Source organism: Arachis hypogaea, chromosome 8 (genome assembly GCF_003086295.3).
Source record: "Arachis hypogaea cultivar Tifrunner chromosome 8, arahy.Tifrunner.gnm2.J5K5, whole genome shotgun sequence".
Taxonomy (NCBI): Eukaryota; Viridiplantae; Streptophyta; class Magnoliopsida; order Fabales; family Fabaceae; genus Arachis; species Arachis hypogaea.
In genome coordinates, this window is record NC_092043.1 from 12,679,474 (window position 1) to 12,703,430 (window position 23,957).

General features: G+C 34.4%; 1 protein-coding gene across 1 annotated transcript; it reads left to right on the forward strand.

Moving 5' to 3' along the window:
* Nucleotides 1–930: 930 nt before the first annotated feature.
* Nucleotides 931–3,034, forward strand: LOC112706158 (ethylene-responsive transcription factor RAP2-4). Its single transcript, XM_025757316.3, has one exon. It carries the CDS (start codon nt 1,642–1,644, stop codon nt 2,689–2,691), a length of 1,050 nt encoding a protein of 349 aa, XP_025613101.1. The 5' UTR covers nt 931–1,641; the 3' UTR covers nt 2,692–3,034.
* Nucleotides 3,035–23,957: the final 20,923 nt, after the last annotated feature.

Genomic DNA, 23,957 nt, shown 5'->3' on the forward strand with positions numbered 1-23,957 from the left:
GATTGATTTTGTGCCTCTAGAGCTTGTACTTGTTATTGAGATTATCGACCTTGTTCTTGTACGGCTGTCATATATAGGACATCCCGTTAATTATTTAATTTTGACCTCATAGTGGGACTACATCAAAACTAAATGAAACTTTTTTTGATTCAAATAGAATACTTTAAATTTTAAAAATCAAAACATAATTACATCTAAATATAAGGAACAATTTAATACTTTACCCAAAATATTAACTAAAATATAAGAATTAATATAACATTACTAATTTAATTTTAAAAAATATTTTTATTGTAAAAAAGAACTTTAAAACTGAACCGGGTGGTTCAGCCCAAAATATCATTACATAAAAATAATCAATTCGAACTCAGTAAAATATTTCTTAGGTCCTGGGTCCTGGGTCCGGATTGAATTTTGGATCTTGCCGAATTTTGAACACCCGGTTTGCTGCGTCTATTAGTATACTAACGTCTGTCGTTAGATATATTTTTTTTAGGTGGATACTACCATGAAGATTTTATTATTGTCTTTATATGAAGATGCTTCTTTTTTACCATTAGATGATGAAATGTATGGTTTGATTTTGATGTGTTACAAAAGTGTTATTTTTTTTAAAGTGTGGCTAAACAAATAAAGTACACTTTTAACACAAGAATCTTCATAAAAAGATGTTTTTAGCATCTTCATTTGAGTAGTTGCCTTTTTTTTAATTATAAAAAATTAGAAGCATAAGTAGTTGGTGTAAACGCGCATCGATATGGTCAACAAGCTTAAAGACAAAAACAAGCTTAAGAAAATGACAACGTTAAAGACACCGACAGCTGCCCGTTCGTAACGGACACGTGTCTTCGGCTAACATCACGTGGGGCACGTGGCAATATCTCATTGGCGTTTACCTTAATCAGTTCGAGCATCTCTGACGTCAGGGGAACAATGGTGACGAATCTAACCCATGGTAAAGGAGCGATAATTAAGGGAATAATCATGTAATTATATAGTAAATTATTTAGTAATTAACAATTTAACAGTGGTATTGAAGCTCGTAGTATTGCTATATAACGGAGTGAGAGCCAGAAAGACAAAACCAAGAGCGTTGAGAGATACACACTCACCTAAAGTATTTTGTCTTCATTTTCTAGTGAGCGTTAGAGAGATTTTTCTTTGTGGTTCTGGTTGTGTTCATCATCTTCATCTTCTTTTCCCCCCTCTGTTACACCCCGCTTCTCTGAATCCCTTTCTGTTAATCATCTGTCTTTCAAGTTAATGATTTTTGGGTTTGTCTTTTAACTGAAACCAAGAAGCAAACTTAGAAAGGATTTAATTTCTCGAAAGCCAGGTGTTTTCAGAATCGAGATCCAGGCTTAGTTATTTTTCTTATTTTTGTTTCTCTGAAATCAGCAAAGAGGGTTGTTTTTGATCCCTCAAAGCTAATTTTATTTTTAATTTCCCGGATTTGAAGAGGTTGTCTATTTAAAATCTCTTCCATCCTTTTTTTTAATCATCTTTGTAGAAAACATTTCTTTCTTCTTTTGTTTTTTTTTCTGTTATTATTTCTGTTGTTGTTGTTGTTGTTATTATCACCACCTGTTGTTCAGTTTTTATACAGAGACGCAGGTTTAAGTAAGTAAAAGAAAAAAGATTATGGCAGCAATGATGGATTTCTACAGCAACACACAGCTTCAGTACTCAGATCCCTTTAGAGGTAGTGAGTTAATGGAAGTTCTTGAACCTTTTATTAAGAGTTCTTCCACAACACCCTCACCTTCACCTTCAACTTCTCCTTCTCCTCCTTCTTCAACTTCATCTCCTTCTACCTCTTACCCTTCTTCTTTCTACTTCCAATCTTCTTCTCCTTCTCCTTGTCTCCCTCCCCAACAACCCTGTTTCTTGTCCAACGGTTTACCCATGACCCAAAACTTGTTGGGATTCGGGACACAACCAACTTCAACTACTTCAACAACTTCTCTTCTTGGACTGAACCACCTAACCCCGTCACAGATCAATCAGATCCAGGCCCAAATACAGATCCAGGCCCAACCATGGCAAACACAGCACCTCAACTCCTGTGTTAGCTTCCTTGGGCCGAAGCCCATCCCGATGAAGCACGTGGGGTCAACAGCTTCAAAGCCCACGAAGCTTTACAGAGGGGTGAGGCAGAGGCACTGGGGAAAGTGGGTGGCTGAGATCAGACTCCCCAAGAACCGTACAAGGCTCTGGCTCGGAACCTTCGACACCGCAGAAGAGGCTGCTTTGGCTTACGACAAAGCCGCTTACAAGCTCCGCGGCGACTTTGCCAGACTCAACTTCCCTAACCTCCGTCACAACGGCTCCTCCGTCGGCGGTGACTTCGGCGAGTACAAGCCGCTTCACTCCTCTGTCGACGCAAAGCTTCAGGCCATATGCGAAGGCCTCGCGGAGATGCAGAAGCAGGGAAAGACGGAGAAGACGAAGCGGTCCAAAGCAGGCGCTGCTGGTTCCAAAGCTGCGGTTTCTAAGCCGGCGGCGGAGGACGTGAAGGCTTGTTGCAAGGTGGAAGAAGAAGCCGCAGCGTCGCCGCCCGAGAGCGATGGTGGTTCGTCGGAGGATTCTTCGCCGCTGTCAGATCTGACGTTTGGTGATGTTGATGACGTTGGGGATAATTTTAATCTTCAGAAGTTCCCTTCGTATGAGATTGATTGGGATTCTCTGTGAATTTGCTAATAAGGCCGTTGTTGATGCATGCATAAATAGTAATCTAGTTGTAGAGGGTGCCGCTGCAATGGAATTTTTGACACTTGCAGGGCTACTCCCCTTAGGTTATGCTCTATTTTATTTTATTTTATTTTTAGGCCCTTCCATAGATCTCATTATTCTGTTCATATGCTGTAGAAATCTCTATCCTTGGTCACAGCTTGTTTTTTTCTTGCTGCTTGACCTGGCTTTTATTACTTTATTATTATGTAAGTTTATTTTCTCTGTAATTCCATTCTCCCTTGTATCAAGCTTATTGTACTACTCATCTTCCTTGTTATTATTAAGCATTTTGAAGAGATAATATAATACTAGTAAATATACTATTGTTCCGTAGTTTACGAAAAGAAATACATCTAAATGATGAAAGTGTGAACACGGAATGGCCAGCGTGGTCCGAGGTGTATTACTATTTTTATTTTATTTTATTTTATTTTATTTGTTTTCACTATTCAACGAATATTCTGGCATATGCATTCTGGATTGAGTGACTCACGTGGTAAGTGGTGTGTGACTTCATGTTCAATGAACCTTCCTCAGTCTTCACTCCTCCCCCAATGCTGAACCACAGCGTTAAAGAAAAGCTCACTGTTTCACACACACTTCTTTCTCCTTTCCCGAGTCCCCATACCTAGTTTCCTCAACAGCTTAGGGAAATTCATTTCATCAAAATTATTCCCAATTAATTAAATATCGGCATTATTGAGAATATTAAACATAGGAGAGTTCACCGATTCAGATAACTCGATTATTATTAAATCGGTTCTGAAATCAATAGATAATCGGATATAATTGAATCTAGATAACTGGATATAATTGAATCTGATTCTATAATATTCAATCTGATTCGATAATATTCAATAGGATGATTGATATATTTATTTTTCACAATAAAAGATACACTTTTAACACTTCTAACATTTTAAGTTTTTTTTTGGTACTGTTTTTTTTTAGCAAAGCTTATTCATAATCATTCATCAAGATTATTTCGTGGTATTGTGAGCTTAATGTTTTTTTTTTTTCTTTTTTTTTTTGATCATGGCTGTATTTGGTAGTCCAGTTACCTCTAAAAAACACATTAAGATCATTTTTAAAGATCTTAATGAAGATTACCAAATGTTACTACGTTAGGATTTTTGCTCGTAAAAAATTTTACAAAAATATAGTCGCGTTGTGAGTATAGATTTTAAACTAACAGAAAATCTTTTCGTACAAACGTTTTGGTTGTTACTAGTAACAAACCCCTAAATAAATTGATAACCGAAGTATTTAAACATCGGGTCATCTTCTCAAGGAATTACAGGAAGGTGTTCTTATTATTGGTTATGCAAAGGTATATTTTGGAGTTTTAAAAAGGGTTGAACAAGTAATTTAATTGACAAGAAAAATAAATAAATAACTATAAAATAAATTCTTGGCAAGATATGAAAAATTGGAAGTCCTATCCTAGTTGTCCTTATCAGGTGTGATGAGAATTGGGTTTTAATCCCACTTAGTTAACCTTTACTAAAGCAAAGGAAAGTCAAGTGGACTAATTAGTTTGATCCTCAAGTCCTAGTCAATCCCAGTGGGAAGACTGGCTTTAGAGCGATCTAGATCAATTAGAATCTGCCAATTTCAACCACTGCTGAATTTGACAACTCAAGAGTTACCAATTAATCAACCAAAGCCAAAAGGGAATAAAATCTAATTGAATAAAAATAATTTGGATAGAGTCCAAGCATTAATAACATAAATTAGAGAAAACAATCATAAGTCTGAAATACCTCAAATTGCATGAAGATGTCAATTCTAACATGAAAAAGTTCATAAGCCAATTGGGCAACATAAATCAAATACAAATAAAAGCTTCAGAATAAACAAAAATAGAAGAGAAACATAAATTATTGAACCTGGTATGAAGAAACAATCCTAATAGAAATCCTAATCCTAAATCCTAAAAGAGAGGAGAGAGCCTCTCTCTCTAAAAACTACATCTAAATTGTAAAAAGTGTATTATGAGTCTCGTCTTCATTCCTCCACTTTGCAGCCTTTAATCTGTGCTTTCTGGGCAAAAAACTGGGTCAGAAACAGCTCAGAAATCGCTGATTTCGAAGTCTGGTACGTACAGGTCGCGGGAAAGTGACGCGGAGGCGTCGTCCACGCGTTTGCGTGGATTGAGGTTCGCAGATGCGATGCGTCCGCGTGGAGCGCGCGTTCACGTCGCCTATTTCTACGGCCACTATGGCGAATTATATATCAAATCGAAGCCCCGGACGTTAGCTTTCCAACGCAAGTAAAACCGCATCATTTGGACCTCTGTAACTCAAGTTATGATCGTTTTAGTGCGAGAGGGACAGGCTGACAGCTTTGTAGTTCCTTCAACTTCTTGTATTCCTTCCACTTTTGCATGCTTCCTTTCCATCCTCTGAGCCATTCATGCCCTGTAATTTCTAAAATCACTTAACACACATATCAAGGCATCAAATGGTAATAAGAGAGGATTAAACATAGTAAAATTAAGACCAAAGAAGCATGTTTTCAATCATAGCACAAAATCAGGAAGGAAAACGTAAACTCATGCAAATAGTATGAATAAGTGGGTAAAGAGTTGATAAAAATCACTCAATTGAGCACAAGATAAACCATAAAATAGTGGTTTATCAGTTACTCCTAACCATTAATTCCAAATCTAAAGCGTTTTCTCTAAGTAAAGTCAAAACCCTCCTCCTTACTCATAAAGATATGTTGAAAAATTTTCGCAAACTAAAATCCCTTATGGCTCAGATCAATCTCACACAATCTCAATTTGGTGGTAGAAGAGGTAGAGGAAGTCGATTCAATAGGGGTGGTCGGAATTCTTTTGGCTCAAACAAATCACAATGTCAAGTTTGTAGCAGAATTGACCACTTAGTTTGGTACTGTTTTCACAGATTTGATCATAGTTTTTCTTCACCATTTCAATTTCAATCTGCTCGCTCAACCTTCTCTGACAATTCTTTAAGAAATCCATCTTCACAACCATCAACCCAAGCCTCCACTCCTCCACCACCATCAAATTCATTTCACAACCCTACAGTGTATACGGCAGTATCATCTTCAGTCACTGACGATGCTTGGCATCCAGATACAGGGGCTTCGCACCACGTCACTCATGATCAATCTAATCTCTTGTCCTCATCAGAATATCAAGGTCCCGATCAAGTCAGGGTAGGCAATGGAGCAGGTATAGACATTTCAAATATTGGTGATTCTTTGTTGCTTGCAAAAGATTCAAAAAGATTATTTTATTTATGCAATCTTATTCATACACTTGAAATTACCTAGAATCTAATTAATGTTGCTAAATTTGCTGAAGATAATCAGATTTTTTTTGAATTCCATGCCAAATCATATTATGTCAACTGTGAACACACAAAAGATATTCTCTTACAAGGCTTTAGAACTCATGAAATTTACCAATTTGATAATGTTTCTGTCCCTAAATCTATTAACTCTAATTTCTTGTCCTGTAATTTTTTTTATTTCCTGTAATTCTCATCATATTTGGCACTTGAGACTTGGAGATGCTGATTCTAAGATTGTAAATCAAGTGCTGTCAAACTGTAAAACATTTCTGCACCTGTTACTAATAACAATAATAGTGCTTTTCCTTCTTTATGTGTTCATTGTGCTAAGTCTAAAATGCATAAACTTTCCTTCTCTCCCTTAATTACCCCATATCATGCTCATTTGAATTTGGTTTATTCAGATGTTTGGGGACCAACCCCTTTAATTTTTCACTTAGAATGTTGATATTATGTAACATTTATAAATGCTTATTCTCGCTATACTTGCATATATTTACTTGTCAATAAGAGTCAAGTCTTGCATGCCTTTAAACAATATAAGAAACTTATAAAAAATTTGACTGGACACTTAATTAAATGTTTCCAATCTGATAATGAAAAAGAATTCATATCTCATGCCTTTGAAGAATTTCTTGTTGATTCAGGTATTTATCATAGAATGTCTTGTCCATATACACAAGAACAAAATAGAAGAGCGGAAAGAAAGTATCGTCACATCACTGAAATGGGCTTAGCTATGCTTTTCACTGCCTTCATGCCTCTTATGTATTGGGATGAAGCATTTTTAACATTCACTTACTTGATTAATTGCTTATCCACATATGTGTTGCAAAACAAGTCTCTCTATGAAATGTTATTTTCACATAAACCTGATTATACGTTTTTAAAAATATTTAGAAATGCTTGTTATCCACATTTGAGGCCATATAATTCTATTAAGTTTAACTATAAATCAGAACAATGTGTTTTTTTTGGATATTCACCGCAACATAAAGGGTATAAGTGTTTAGCACCCACTGGCTGTGTCTATATTTCTAGAAATGTTTATTTGATGAAAGTGTCTTTCCATTTAATTCTTTATTTTTACCTAAAGATGCTATTGGCCCAACTAATTGTACATCAAGTTCAACTATTCCTTCCAATTCTTTATTTATAATTGTTACTAACCCATTATCTAGTGATACACAAACTCATGTTACAGCTATTAATTCAACACATGTCACTGACATACCTCCTAGTACTATCGTCCTTAAATTACAAATATTTTTACTTTACAAGTCTCATCATCAACTTAAGTTACACATGAAGGTACTATTCCAGAAGGTTAAATTCCTGTTTCTAGCACCTAAATCTAACTACCCCCTCTACAAGATAATACTAACTCTGTCAATATACATCATATGACAACAAGGTCTAAATCAGGTGTTTTTAAACTTAAAATCTTGATTGTTACTACTAATACTTTTGACATTAATACTGAGCAGCTACCAAAAAATGTTATTATTGCTTTTCGATCACCTCAATGGCTTGAGGCTATGCAAGAAGAATATAAAGCATTGATTAAAAATAATACATGATCTTTAGTCCAACTCTCTGCTAATGCTAATATAATAGGCAATAAATGGGTTTTTGTCATTAAAAAAAATTCCAATGGTAGCATTCAAAGTTATAAAGCAAGGTTAATTGCAAAGAATTTTCATCAATCTCATGGTATTAACTTTCAAGAAGTATTTAGTCCTGTAATAAGACCTATTACTGTGAGAATTATTTTATCTATTGCACTGTCTAAAAATTGAATTTTGAGACAATTTAATTTTAATAACGTTTTTTTAAATGGTAATTTACATCAAGAAATTTATATGACTCAACTTATAGATTTTGAACAAAACTCTCCTTTCCTGGTTTGCAAACTCAGTAAGTGTCTTTATGAACTCAAACAAGCACCTAGAAAATGGTTTCTCAAGTTGCAAAATACAAAATTAGACACTTTTCTTTTTGTTAAACATGGAACCACTTATGTCATTTATTTATTATGTTATGCGGATGACATTATTATAACTGGAGATGATACTATGAAAATTGATTCAATGATAAAGAGGTTAAATAATCTGTTTACTTTAAAAGATCTTGGAGTGTTATATTATTTTTTAGGTATTGAAGTTCATCAACAATCTGAAGGTCAGATCCATCTTTCTCATACTAGATATATAGAGAATTTACTTTCTAAAGTGGGAATGACCTCAGCCTCACCAATGTCAACACCAATGATATCCTCCTTGCAATTAATGTCTTCAGGGTCTGAAGAGTTTGAAGATCATTCATTATATCGATCTGTTGTTGGAGCTCTACAATATGTCACAGTTACAAGGCCAAATTTATCCTTTGCGGTATGCAAAGTGAGCCAATTTATGCATCGCCCATTAGTGTCTCACTGAAAGGCAGTAAAAAGGATTTTAAGATACCTTCAGAGAACTAAACACTATGGTCTTATCTTTAATCAGTGCTCAGATTATAGACTTTATGGATTCACAGACTTTGATTAGGCTGCTGATCTTGAAGATCGAAAATCTGTTTCAGAATTTTGTGTATTTCTTGACACTAATCTTATTTCTTGGTTTTTGTAGGAAGCAAACTACAATTAGTAGGTCCTCCACTGAGGCGGGGTTTCGAAGCTTAGCCTCCTGCGAAACAGAGCTCGAGTGGATTCAGAATCTATTAATGGAGTTGAAGATAAAGTTGGACACTTCTCCAACCATATTCTGTGACAACATGAGTACATGTATGCTAGCAGTAAATCTGGTTTTGCACAACAAACCAAACATTTTCAACTGGACATTCAGTGTGTCAGAGACAAGATTAATTCTAAACTCCTCCAAGTTGTTCATTACCGAGAACTGAACAAATAATAGATATATTAATTAGACCCCTCTCTTCTTTTACTTTTGACAAGCTTAGGAACAAACTTAGAGTAGTACAAAACCCACTCTTGAGTTTGATACATTCATTTTTCACAATAATAAGTACATTTTTAGCATTTCAATTTTTTTTTATTCTTCGCATTGTTTCTTTTAGTAAAGTTTATTCATGATCACCCACCAAAATCACTTCATGATCCGATAATATTCATAAATATTTTGTTAATATTAAAATATTATTGATTTATTAGTTGATATTAAATTATTATCATATTTATATAATTTTTTTAAAAAAATTTTAATTTTTAATTTTTATTTTCTCAATATCCAATTATCTAATCCAAATTAATTTATTCTTAATCAATTTGAGTTAGTAAAGGTTATTATATAACCTACTTCCTGATAATAAGTTTCATATGAAGGCATTATTTTCGGAACAATAGAATTGCACTATGTTATAAGCAATAACACCTTGTTAGTTTAATCTACATCATAAAAATTAATTTGTCTTTTGATACTCAATTTATATTTGAATAAAAAATAACTACCTAAATTGTTTTGCTTATAAAAATCAGTCTCGAAAAGAATAGTTTTGATAATTAAATTAAATGACATGTTTTAACGTTAAATTTTTAATTTTGTAGAAGCTTCAAAAGTTATTTTTTGAGTTTTTAACTTATAAAAAGTAGTAATATTAATATCTGGTATAATTTTTAAAATTAAATTATAGTTTTCTAAAAAAAATTTTAAGTGTTTATAGAGAAGTTAAAAAAATAACTTCTCTCATAATAATTTTTTTTGTCACATTTCTTTTAAAATAAGCACTTTTAGAACTAAAAAACCAAATACAAAATAACTTATTTATAAGTTAATTTTAATATAAACATTTATTGTTTAAGTTATTTTTTTTTAAAATGAACTTAATTATATTATTTATCCAAATTGGACCATAGTCTTGTTTGGGCCTGATAATGCGATTCGAGCAAAAACACTCCGACTTAAGTTAGTGAGTATTTTTAGGCGTTAGTCAAAATTGAGTGTTTACTTTAAGTGTTTTCATTTAAAATATTTTTGAGACGTTATGATATAGTCGTTTTACGATTTTAATCTCATAATTTGGTAACGTCTTTATTTATTTATTTTTTTTATAGTTTTTAATTATTATCCGTTAAATTTTATTGAACACATAATTGGATATTTCATATTATCGGTCACTAAACCTTGTCCATTCTTACAAATGCCAAAAGAAAGAGACGCCATCTTACTAATGATGATCGATGTTTCCATGTAGAAACGATGCTGAATCCACTCTCCATGTCATTCGAGATTGATTTTTTGCGAAAAACATATGGCAAAACCTCATGATTGATGATCAATTTCGCCAGTTTCTGAGTTTAGATATGATGAACCATCTCATCTTTGGTTTTACCACAACAAGCTCATTTTTTAAGATAGGTTGATTTCTTCCGCTACAGCTTTTATCCAGATTAAGACTATGCATGAGGAATATTTACATGAATGTGCATTGGAGGCAGAAGCATAATACTCCAACTTCAAATATTCTTAATCGTTGGCTCCCTCCTCATGAGAATGAAATTAAGCTAAATGTTGATGGCTCTTTTTTCTTTGACTAGAATAGTGCGACGTGCGGTGGAGTTTTTAGAGATCACTTGAAAAGGTATATCATTGGTTTTGCTTCTAACTTGGGCAGTCGTATTATGCAGGTGGAATTGTGGGAGATTGTGCGCAGTCTCCCGATTGCTGTGGCAAACAATTTCAACCGAGTTGTTATTGAAACAGACTCATCCTTGTGCACCGATTCTTGCTGATATCAACACTCATGTCTAACGACTTAATGTCTCCGGATGATCACATACTCTTATAGAGACAAATTATGTTGTAGATACGCTTGCTAAAAAGAGACAGACCCTTTTCTTTTAACCTACACATTTTTTATGTGCCTCCTTCCGATATTAACTTAGCTTTAGATTTAGACTGTTTTGACTTTTTGCGTCCTAAAAGTTCTTAATCTGGGTGGTTATTTCTTGTTTTTCTTCCTTGCTTGCGGTCTTTGTGTTAGATTTTTTCTCTCTTTTTGAGGCCCAAGTCCAAATTTTTGGGGATGTATTCTTGCACCCTAGTGTTACAATTTTAATATATATTTTGCAGTTATTGAGAGGTAGAGAGTGTAGCCACCAAAGAGAGAAAGAAGAGGAAAAACATAATTCTCGTTTTTATGTAAAGCAGTAAATTTCAAATGGCAGTTTCTCATTTTTTCACCGTTGGATTAGATTAAAATTTAAACTGCGTGTTTCTATCATCTTGTTCTTCATTTTGGTTGGTGGAGATGTTGATTGGATATTTTCAGTGAGAGAAATTGGCTTAGCAAGAGAGAAATTAGGTTTCCCATTTTTACACAGAGTAGCAATCTTTGAATGGCAGTTTCTCATTTTTACATCGTTGGATTGACGTGAAATTTGAACTGTAGATTCTTCACATTCTGTTCTTCATTCTGAATGGTGGAGATGTTATTTGGAGATATGCAAAGAGAGAAATTGGCTTCGACAGCAGCTTTGTTTTTTAGGTATTTTTCATCTTCTTGCTTCTTATATTTAAGCTTTGGTACTTTGATGATTTGGCTGGCTATATGCACGTTTTTGTGTTATGTTTGAGACTCTCTTGTACTTCATTTGATTATAGTGGAGCTATTTCGTTGGTATGGACGACCTGTAGTTTTTACCTTTCACATTGAGAGAATTTTTCACGTTAAAATTTCGGTGTGTTCTTGTTATTGTTTTGCTTGCTATATTTGCTTGTTATAATTGCTGCCATATTATATTGTGAGTGCTTTCATATTGTTCTTGTGTTAAATATTTGTGTTATTTTAGGCTCTTTCACTTTAACCCCTAACTCATTAAGAAAAAAAAAACCCTTGTCCATATAACAAGTCCATTCTTTTCTCTTCAAATATAAGAGTATAACCACTTGTTTTTCAACAGATCGTATGAAAGATATAAACACTTTATTATAAGTGATGATGTTCCTAAAAAAACACACACTGATTACTAGCTATAGGTTTTAATATTTCCCCCCCTTTACTATACATTTCACACCACTGATTATTTTAACGAAAACACTCAATCCTCTTATCTCTTTATTCTCTTGTAAATTGCTATCTTCTTATCCTTATGACTTTAATCTTCTTTTATCAATCAATGAAGCGGGGCCAACTGCATTTATAGTCCAATTCAAAGATAGGATGTCATTAACAGGGTGAAAAGATCCTCAGCGAGGATTTGTTTTTGTTCAACCAAAAAAGAGAACTAAAAAAAGAATTTGGATCCTCTAAATTTTAAATTTTTATTTGAGAAAATAATATGTGATCTCTCATCCTTAAATAATTTTTCTCTCATATTTTCTCTCGATTCTACCTATGAAATAAATGATTAGAGTCATACTTTATCCTTTAAAGTAAAATTTAAAATTTAGAGAATCCAAATAAAAAAAATAAAAAAAATGCAACATGCAAGCCCTCATATCATGTCCTAGTCTAAATGTCTAATACAATACAATATATAGTCTGGTGCCTTCCTGCGATGTATATTGCTGATAATGACTAAAGGCAATTAAAATGGAGAAAAAGAACCAAATTATTTATTGTTAGAATAAGATAAACAACATTTAAATTATTTACAGACCTTTAAATGTTTATTTAAACCTTCCACACTTATTTAAGTGGACTAGTAAATTTACCATCCAAGGTGATTTGTTCTTGAAGTTATTATCATATTATGAGCTCCACATAAGCTAAGGCCTAAGCTTCGTTCAACCCTTTTTTTGGGTCATAGTACAGGGAAAACCTCCTCCTACTAACTCAAGCGAGTTTTTCTAGAGATTGGATTAGGCTTAGGCCATTTTCAGCCCAAGACAATACTGTAAAAATCTGTTGGCGGGCCCAAAAAAGAAACACTGGAAGCATGGCCTAGACAAAAAAGAAAATAACACACAAAAAGTTTGACTCCCTCAAAGCTTTTCCTTACTTTCCGAAAAGCCCATCAGTTTGGGGTCATCACTGATTCAATATATCCTGAATGGAACCAAAAGAAAAGCCCATGGATCTGAAGTTTTATTGATTATGAGACCTTTAGTTTTGAAAGACCAATTTTTTTTTTTTTAAAAAGAAAGAGTCTCCTAGTCAAGACTAGGAAAACATCCCATCCAAAAAAAAAAAGAATGAAAAACATAAATTAAAAACAAAAGAAGAGTGAGACGGTGAGACCCCCCACTCCCCTAGTGACTAGGGATGTATATCGGCCGGATGAAACTGTCCTAATTTAAATTCGACTTTAAATATACACTAAATCTATTTGTTAGACCGTAATTCGACCATAGACTTGATAAAAACGAAATATTTTTGGACCACAATTATATCGGGTGAAAACCGGGCCTTTAAAGAAACTTAATTATGATACACTTATTTATAAAGAAGAAACTTGTTATCGAGTTGATATCCATATTTGAACTTGAATTTGTCCATAAATTCTAATTTGATGATTCTTTGATCTATTTTCTAATTCAATAAGTGTGATTAAAAAAAAATAACAAGCTTATAATTAATATAACATAATATTAAAATTAATTTAAAATATATATACCTTTTTTAGTTCCCTTAAGGTGCACATGGGTCGGGTGAATTTGAGTTCGTCTTGACCGAATCCAGCCCTAAATAATGATCAGGTCTATTTTTCAGACCTGAACTCGGCTGAAACCACACCAAATCAGCCCCTAAAATATTCAGATCCGCACCATGTCTTCGGACCGGATCGAGCCATGTACACCCCTACTAATGACTAGTGCATGCGAATGCAGTTTTTTTTTCATTGGCAAGTTTCTGTACTATGCTATACTATATACTATCTTCATTTAAATATTTTTTATTTTAAAATTCTCATACATTTATATTTTTTTTGGTGTCTGATATGTTTATAATTTAATAGAGTACATGAATTATATCTAAAATTATTTCAATTTCTAGTATACCAAAATTTTAAAATGGAATAATGCTCTTTGATTTATTGTCTATTAGACCTAAAGAAGTTAAATAATTGATGCATTGAAAATTGTTCTCCAGACAAAAACATAAAAGAAAAAAAGGCAAAAAATTGTTGTTTTATTAAGAGATTTTTTAAAAATAGAAATAAAACAAAAAACTAGCCGATTTTTTTCTCTTCGTACTGTGTAGTCTCTAACATTTTTTTAGTATCCCAATCGGCAAAATGACCGAAGATGAAACTCCAACTAAACAAGAAATAACAAATCAGGAGCGAGACTTACTTCAACGAAGTGTTAAGAATGTGTGGAAAGATGAAGAAGGTTTCTTGGATACCACTACTCTGGTGCCAAGAATTGAGGAATGGATGCAAGGAAATGAAAAAGAAGTTGGCAAACAAGACTGACATTGATAACGGGAGTGGCAAAAATGAAGGAGAAGGCCACAATAGGACCTACGCTGACATGGTGACTGGCAGAACTGAATGAGAAAATCGGAATCAGACTTATGCTAATATGGTGACCGGTGAAGCGCTAGAGTCGGAAGATGAAACCCTAGATTCCGAAGAGGAGGAGAAGGACAAGAAAGCTGTACTTGAAATAGGAAATATGGATAATGAAATAGAGGAGCAGAAAAAAGAAAATAGTAAAGCAGAAATTACAGTAGAAGATATGGGTCAGGGGCTATTCAACATAGTTATAAATGAGGAAGCCAACAGGAACTATGAAAAACATTGTGGAGACCCAAATTGTTAAACTCATAGGAAGGAAAATCGGTTATACAGTGATCAAGAGGAGGATTGAAAATCTGTGGAAAAAGTTGCCTGAGCTCGATTTTATAAACCTTAGGAATGAATTTTACTGAGTCAAGTTTTATTCTCAAGAAGACTTGGATTTTTCTCTTTTAAAAAGACCATGGAAGATATATGATCACTACTTAGCGATAAGGCTTTGGGAACCCAATTTCAACCCTCTCCTAACCACCGTTGATAAGATCACAACATAGATAAAACTTTCAGGACTACCTATAGAGCTCTACAATGAAAAAATTCTTAGGAAGATTGGAGGCCAAATAGGAAGAATATGTGTAAACTCCGATAAATTAGAAGATAATTAGTCAATAAATTAGTTTTTAATAAGAAAAATTAGAAATACGAATATTATATCAAATTAAGATAGAGCTCATCGAAAAGAGAATTTTGACATTAATTTCGAAGAAATCGGTCTCAGATTGAACCGAACGGACCGAACCGGTTGAACCGGGCCCAAACTGAGCCGTGGGCCCAACCGCAGCAGCCTTTTAAGTAAATCCACGTCCTTCTCCCCACTCTGGCAGGGTCGAAGAACATCAGGGGAGAGGAAAGAAAGGACGCCAAACCCTTACGTTAACTTCCAACTCCCGTAATTTTTCCGTCCGAGCTCCGATCGCCGTCCCGTTTGCAGTCACGCGTTCACCGCGTCGAGCTCTACGTTTCTATCGGAACAATTTCATAGGTAATTTGTTATTTCACCCTCAGCCTCCTCTTCCCCCAATTTTCGAATTTTGAGTAGAAATGTTGAATTTCTTTTATTTTTGATGTTTTAGGATCCAATTAGCTTGAGGAGAACATTCATTTTTGCTTATGTGAAGCTTGGGTAAGATGAGGATACGATAATTCTATTTTAATTTCATTGAATTTGAGCTTTGAGTATTAAATTGGATATATATGTGTTATAAATGTGTATTAGGTTGAAAAATAAATAATTGGAACTTGAAATTGTGAATATTGAAACTTGGAGAAAGCTGAGCTTAGAGTTTGTTGAATTTTGAGGGGCTGCCTTGATTTTGAATAAATTGCTTTGGTTGTTACGTGAAAATTGGCTAAGGTATGGTTTAGGTTTCTTGCATTTAATATATAATGTTCTGTGAAAACTTAGGCTAGATGACTATAGGATAAGTTGGAATGCAGGTGTATGTTTATTGTTTATTAATTTGTTGTTGAATATACTTGGTTGGTGTTTGTGGATAATTAGTAATTGATTATGGATGGTGGTTGTTGTTATGTTGATTTGGAAGGTAACATGGTTGAATGTTGTTATTAATGATTAAGTTTGGTTAGTGCTTGTTGGATAGCTGGTAATTTAAATATGTGGTGGAGATTATTATTGATGTTGATATTGGTAAGAAATGTGGTTGATTGGTTGTTTACACGCTTAAAAGAACCTTGAATGGAAGCTTGAAGGAATTCTTAAGAAATGAAATTGTTTAGTGTTATTGAAAGGTAGTTGATAAATGGTGTAAAGTTGTGTTGAGTTTTGTTATTGATATATGGTGTTAGATTTGGCATATTTAACAAGGAATGGAATGGAGTTTTGATTGAAAATTGATGTTTGAACATTTTTGCAAAGGTTGGTTTTTGGCCGAACTTCGGTGAGGCATAACTTGGCTTCTGGACCTTCAATTTGTTCCCAACTTGTTTTAAAATGAAAATTGGATTCTTGATGTTTGTGCCATTCGAAGAACGGAAGGAAAACAATTTAAAACGATTGAGGTATGCCCGTCAGAAGTTTGGATGATAAATATGTGGTTATGCTGGTGAGATTTGCAAGGTTTGCAGCTCTCTGGTCATCTGCTGCTATTTTTAAAAAGGATGTACGTCCACGCGTACGCATGACCCACGCATACGCGTGATGGACCAGCAATCATGCCCACGTGTACGCGTGACAAGGAAACGCACGCGCGCGAGCTGCACTTGTGTATTCCCATGCATACGCGTGAGCCACGGGCACGCGTGGACCCTACTTCAACAAACATTATTTTTAATGTTTTAAACTATATTTCAAACCTCTAAACCTCTATTTTTATTCCTTGAGTCATGAATACTAGTCTTGACTTCGCCGGCTGAGCTAGGAGCTTGTTAGTTTGTATCTTTGGCACTCTATTCCTACTTTTATTATCTTATGTTTAATAGCTATAGTCTTCTTAGCACACAAGTTAACTCATTTCTTGAGCGTTGCGCTTTTATTTCGCGATTTTTTTCCTCTATTCTTCAAGGCACCTAGCATATTATAATCCTTCTGCTATTATATGTATACATTTTTTTAGAGGTCGTAATACCACACCACCTCTGTTTTACGACTTAAGCGTAAATCTCAGTGTGGTAGGGTGTTACAATATGTAAGATAGGTTACAACACTTCACACTTATACAGAGAAAAACTTGCTCGATTATGTGTGGAAGTTAATTTAACCAAGCTTCTGTTGGAAAGGTATATGGTGAATGGAAAAGTTTATCAAGTGGAATATAAAGGCATTCACCAAATATGTTTTACATGTGGTAAAGCTGACCATGAACAAAAATATTGCGCCATATGGAGGGAAAGGAATGAGACAACTAATGAGGCCAACAAAGAAAAAATTCTTAAAAAAGCAGAGAAAACTAGAACGACAAAGAAGCACACAGAGCAAGAAAAGAAAACTATCCAACCAACAAAAGATAATAGTAAGGTTGTGATGGAAATAGATAGAAACAATTTTGCCCCATGGATGGTGGTTTAAAAACAAAGAAAAAGCAAAAGAGAGAATGGAAAAGATGGGGCTGGCCCAAGCCATGGAGAGAAAAAAAGGAAAAAAATACTATCTCTAATTCAAGATTTAGTGTCCTAAACACAGGCAAATTTCCAAGAAAAAAAGCAATGAAAACGAAAAATCAGGAGGATTACAACAGAAACAAGACCACCAAAGCACAAACCAAAACTAGCAACAACAGAAACCGTCAAAGAGCACACAACAACAAGGAGTCACACAACAAAAAAACATCAAAGAAATATACAGCAAAGGAAAAAACATAGACTAACACGCAAAAGAAAATGGCCAACAACAAACAAACAGATGGCAACAACAACAGCACATATAGAGAAAGAAGTGACAAAAACTACACATACAAGGTGACTAAAAACAGGAATGATAACCATATGAAGGAAGAAAATATCATTAATCTAGAACTTATTGAAGAAGAATTTGAAGGGGAGCAAGACCAACTGCCTCAAAATGGAGAAGATGAACCCCCAGATCCACCAAAAAAGGAAAGATCCATAAAAGAGTTTATGGAAACTGATATGGAAAAACTAATTAGGGATGTCGATTTCAAAACACCTGATTATAGCATTTTGAGAGACAGAGAATCTGATGATATGCAGATCAACTAAGCATTTCTTTGATATGATGATTATTCTCTCATGGAATGTGAGAGGAGTGGCTAGCAAGGCTTTTAGCCGCACCTGTAAAGAGATTTGCGAACAGTATAAACCTGACCTAGTTATTCTTATGGAAATGAAGATTAGTGGCGAAAGAGATAAGAATGTTATATAGAATTTGGATTTCAAAAATTACACCATTGAAGAAGTGGAAGGGTACGTTGGTGGAATCTGGATCCTTTAGAATGACAATGCTTTTACTATCACCATTTTGGAGACTAATAATCAATTCTTAATGATTGTATACGCTAGTCCACACCCTCACATCAGAAAACTCCTTTGGTCGAGGCTTCAAAACATTTCTAGATGCATTTCTAAACCTTGGGTCTTCATTGGTGATTGGAATGAGATCAAAGAAGCAAATGAGAAAAATGGAGGCATCCCGGTGGATACCAGAGGCTACAACCAGTTTGTCAATCGGATAAACAGTTGTAGATTTATCAATTTGGGCTTTATAGGGAGTAGATATACTTTGAAAGACTCTGTATGGAATGGATATGATAGAGTCTTTAAAAGGCTAGACAGGGCGCTCTCTAAACGTAATGAAGGTTGAAGTACCAAAAAGTGGTTGTGAGAGTTCTTCCTAGAACAAACTCCGACCATCACCCTCTCCTCATAAAGGATAACACTGACATCAACCAAAGAGAGAATAGATCTTTCAGATTCGAAATTGTATGGACTTTTCATCCAGAATATGAATCCTTCTTGAACAACCATGGAAGAAATAGTAACAATCTCAACTCGGCCTTATCCAACGTTAGAGAAGAGCTCAAAAAGTGGAATTCAGAATTGTTTGAAAACATCCTTAAAACCAAAAAGAACTATTTTAAACAGGTTGGCGGGTACTAAAAAAAGCAACAGCTACAATTGCAACCGTTTTCCGGATGAACTCGAAGCATCCCTCAATAAGGAGCTCAATGAGATTGACGGAAGGAAATGGTCGGTTCGGAATTTTCACAAAAATAATCTCGTCGAAGTATAGATCTAAACCAACAATTAACCCTCAATCAAAGTTTAATTTATTTGTCGCAATGCAAACCAATAAAAACTGAAAGTATTTAAACCTCGGGCTGTCTCTCAAAGGAATTGCAGCAAAGTGTGCATATTATTGGTTATGAGATATTTTGGGGGTTTTTAGATTGATGAACAAAAAATGTAAATGTGCAAGAAAGTAAAGTTAACAACTAAGGTAATATAAATGCTAAAAGATACTCATGACAATGATTAAGAGTCAAGATTTCTTATCCTAGATCATTGACCACAATATGGTAATTACAAAGGCTTCATTCCACTTAATTATCCTCTAACATCGGAGGGTGAAGCCAAATGGACATAATTGATCCTAAAACCAACTAACAATCCTAAATTACCAATCACACTGGACATCAATGATATCAAGGCACCCAAGTCCTCAATACCAGACCAAGAGTGCTAAAAATCTACCATAAAACTAAGCCAAGTATTTTATCAAACACTTGTTGTGCATAAAAATGAAGCATGGTAAATTGCATGAATTAGTAAAATCTACAACTACTCAATGCAAGAAAACAATAATAACAACTAAATTAAGCAACCATAAACATAAAAACATGACATTGCATTAAATGGAAATCAAATTCAACAAGAGTTCATAAACATAAAAGTGACCAAATTGAGAAATTAACAAGAAGAACAAAAAAAAATTAAAGCAATAAAACAAGAAAAAGTAAAGGAAACTACATCAAAACAAGTATTTAACCCTAAATGTAAGAGAAAATTAAGCACAAAATCCTAAATTCTAGAGAGAAGAGAGAGCTTCTCTTTCTAGAAATCTAACCTAAAATATGGATAAAACTAAACTATGACTACTTGGTTCATTTTCCCCTTCAATCCCTGGTTCAATAACATTAGAAATGGGTTGAATTGGGCCCAAAATGCTTTAGAAATTGCTGGCCACGTGTTCCCTTAAGCGAGTGACATTTTTTTGTGTTCTGCGTACTCGGGCATCTTAACACACGTCCACCATAAAAAAATGTATATCATTTTGAAGTCTCGGATGTTAGCTTTGTAATGCTACTAAAACCGCCTCATTTAGAGTTCTGTAACTCAAGTTATGATCACTTTAGTACGAAGAGGTCAGGATTGACTGCTCTACAAATCCTTCACTTCTTCATGAACTTCTCCACTTTTACATGATTTTCCTTCATCCTTCTAAGAAATACTTGCTTTCTAAACCTTAAATCACTTACACAAACATATCAAGATATCGAATGAAATAGAAGTGAAATTAAAATTAGTAATTTTAAGCATAAAAAGCATAGTTTTCATCACTAAGTAAAATTAGGAGAAATTCACAAAACTATACTATTTCAATGAATAAATGCAAGACAAGTCAATAAAATCCACCTAATTAAAACAAATAAATACCATAAAATGTGAATTTATCAGAGATCCTTGACAAAGAAGAGGCCTTTTGGCTTCAAAAATCAAGAAAACAATGGATAGTGGATGAAGACTGGAATATAAATTTCTATCACACTAAGACCATTATTAGAAGAAGAGAAAATAAGATTCTAAAACATAGAAATCAATGAGGGACTTGGACAGAAGAAGAACTAAAGAATCACATCTCTAGCTTCTACCAAAAGCTCTATAAATAGGAGGTTATTACTAGTCCCACAAATTTAGACACTAGTGATATATCTAATTTTGATTGTTCAAATTGCAGGTACCTAGAATCATGCCGACAGACATAGAAATAAAGAAAGATTTGTTTAGCATTAGGTCTCTAGAAGCTCCGGAGAAGATAGATGGTAGCCTCCTTCGAGAATAATTGAGAAATTAGTCAAATTGATCCCACCCTTATCAAGGATACAAACACTACTTTGCTAGCACTCATTCCAAAAGAACAACACCTAGAGTTCATTGAACAATTCAGACCCAATACTTTGTGCAATGCGAAGTACAAAATCATCACCAAAATCCTTGTTCAGCGGATAAAACCTTTTCTTAGTGATAGAATCTATCCCCATCAATCAAGCTTCATACTGGGACAAAAAATTCATGACAATATTCTTATTGCAAAAGAAGTCATGCATTCAATGAAAAAGATTAGAGGTAGAAAATGCTATATGGCAATAAAAATTGATTTCAAAAAGGCCTACGACAGAATTAGGTGGAGTTTCATGAATCATAGACTTAAAGAATTCAGATTTTTCCAATGGTTGGTGAACATCATTATGAAAGGGGTCACTACGGTTAACTACAACATGTTGTAGAATGAAGGTAAAATATATAATTTTATCCCTACAAAAGACATTAAGTAAGGAGACTCTCTAACTCCTTACCTATTTGTCATTTGCATGGATAAACTATCATAGCTTATTGAAAGAGATGTGATTGATAGTAAATAGAGACCATTTGAAATTGGAAGAAATGGGACGCAATTGTCCCATCTAATGTTAGTTGGTGATTTGCTCCTTTTTGTAGAAGCAACAATGCAACAAATGGAAAACATCAACAGGACTTTGGAGCTATTTTGTGGAGCAGCTGGGTTGCGGATTAACAGCAACAAATCATCTAGTGTGTTTTCTAAGAATATTCCAACATCGACCAGATTAAAGATCTTGAAAAGTCTGAGTTTAAAGAAAACAAGACCCTAGAAAGATACCTAGGAGCAATGCTTAACAACAACAGAAAGGGGAAAGACAATTTCAAAATGGTCTTGGAAAGAATTAATGGCAAGTTGAAAAGTTGGAAGAGTAAAGTATTATCTTTTGTTGGCAGAGTTATTCTAGCCTAGGCCATCATAAGTCCAGTATTAATTTTGACATATGGGGAGACACAGAAGATAAAGAAGACTGCATGCCATCAGTTGAAAAACCCTATATTTACCAAAACATGAAAGAGGCTTAGGACTCAGGAATTTGGAGTTAAGGAATGAGACTTTTTTATACAACTCATTTGGCAATTAAAAGAAGACCCAAATGCCCTATGGACTCAAATTTTCAGTAAAAAATATAACAATGGAAACACATTCACAGCTACATCTTCAACTAGAAAATCAGTTTTTAACCTGTGAAAGAAACTCGTCAAAATTTGGCCAAAATTCCACAACCATACCATCTCTTTTGTTAAAAATGGAACAACAAAGAAGTTTTAGCATGACAATTGGGTTGAAGGGGCTGGAATCCTGCAAAATTTTGCCACCCAAATTGATGTTGATGGGAAAGCATAGTGAGAGATTGGAGCGATAAAAGAGGAGATTGGAACATGAGAAAACTTAAAACATACTTGCCTAAAGACGTGTGTGCGAAAATTGTTGCCCTCCTTCCTCCGAGAAGCAGCAATGGAGATGATCGACAAAGTTGGACCCATTCAGATAATGAAACGTTCTACATAACAACCACCTTTAAAGCCCTAGTGAAATGGAAGCAACTCACAACCATTGTCTAGACCACTATGTGAAAGTAGAAGGGCCCTCAAAAAGCTAAGACTTTTATGTGGAGGTTTAAGCATGGCTGCATCTTCACAAACCAGAAGAAGGGAAAGCTGTTTGGTGGATGAGGAGATTGTGCATTTTGCCAAGACCAGAAAAAGGATATTTTGCATGTTATGGGGGATTGCAGAAAAATTGCCCCAATTTGGATTACCCTCATTAATTTGAGATGCATGCAACAATTTTTTGAAGCCAATCTTAAAAAATGGGTTGAGATGAATTTAAAAGAACAACTCGGTAGAGACGAATACAACAATTAGATGGACACTTTTGTAAGAACCAGAGTTTTTACGTAAAATTGCTTAGTAGAATAGAAGAATTTATTTGTTCGGAATAGGTTCGAAAGTATAAAAATAATTTTTTTGAAATATAAAGCTAAGATTCAGATTCAGTGGAATTTTTTGAGTGGGAAAATGTTTTCTTTAAAAAAAAATTGCGCAAAAATGCGTACCAGTAGATTAGCCAACGATACCGGCTTAAATCTGCCCGGTACTATGTAAGAGAGAATAAAACAGTAAAAATCTTAGAAAAATATTTGGAATAGCAAACTGGACGCTAATTCTAAAGGTTTTGGCCCAAAGTTGGACTAAACTGACCAAAAACGCTACGCAGTTGAATCAGACCCAATTTGGGCCTAAGCCCAACATATATAAAATCATAAATGAGCCAAGAAAGCATATTTCTAGCACAAGAGGGAGAGAAGATTGTAAGATTGACAGAGAGGAGTGTCCACCATTGACACTACTCATCATCTTCTTTTGGCCATATCTTGAGCTACGGTGTTCAGATTGAAGAACGGTTTGCCGCTACGTGAAACTCTTGCCGAGCTCTTCCTTTCTAACTGATCAAAGTTGGTAAAAAACTCTTTTTCCAAGCTCAATTTCTCCACCCTATGTCATTGTCAAAAATAGTTTTTGGGTTGTTGAGTTTCTTTGTGTTCTTGTTGTTTAGGTGTAATCTAGCTTAGGTGAGTAGTGGGTTTTACCCCAAAACTCATTGGACAAGGTAAAATATCACTAAACCCTTGAGTTTAGATGTATGTCATAAACCCTAGCTTTGATTCTTGTTGTTTTTCATGATATAGAGTATTCTTGGTGTTGTTTGGTGTTGAGTGAAGGCTTGAAAGCTTGTGGTGAGGTGGTTTTGTGCGCGGAGGATAATCGGCCAAGGTATGATTTTGATTTTCTTTATGTAATATGTAATGTTTCTGGACACTTCGGTT

What these genes read in the sequence shown, in the direction of transcription:
- LOC112706158 (XM_025757316.3), top strand. Translation starts at nt 1,642, where the DNA reads ATGGCAGCAATGATGGATTTCTACAGCAACACACAGCTTCAGTACTCA.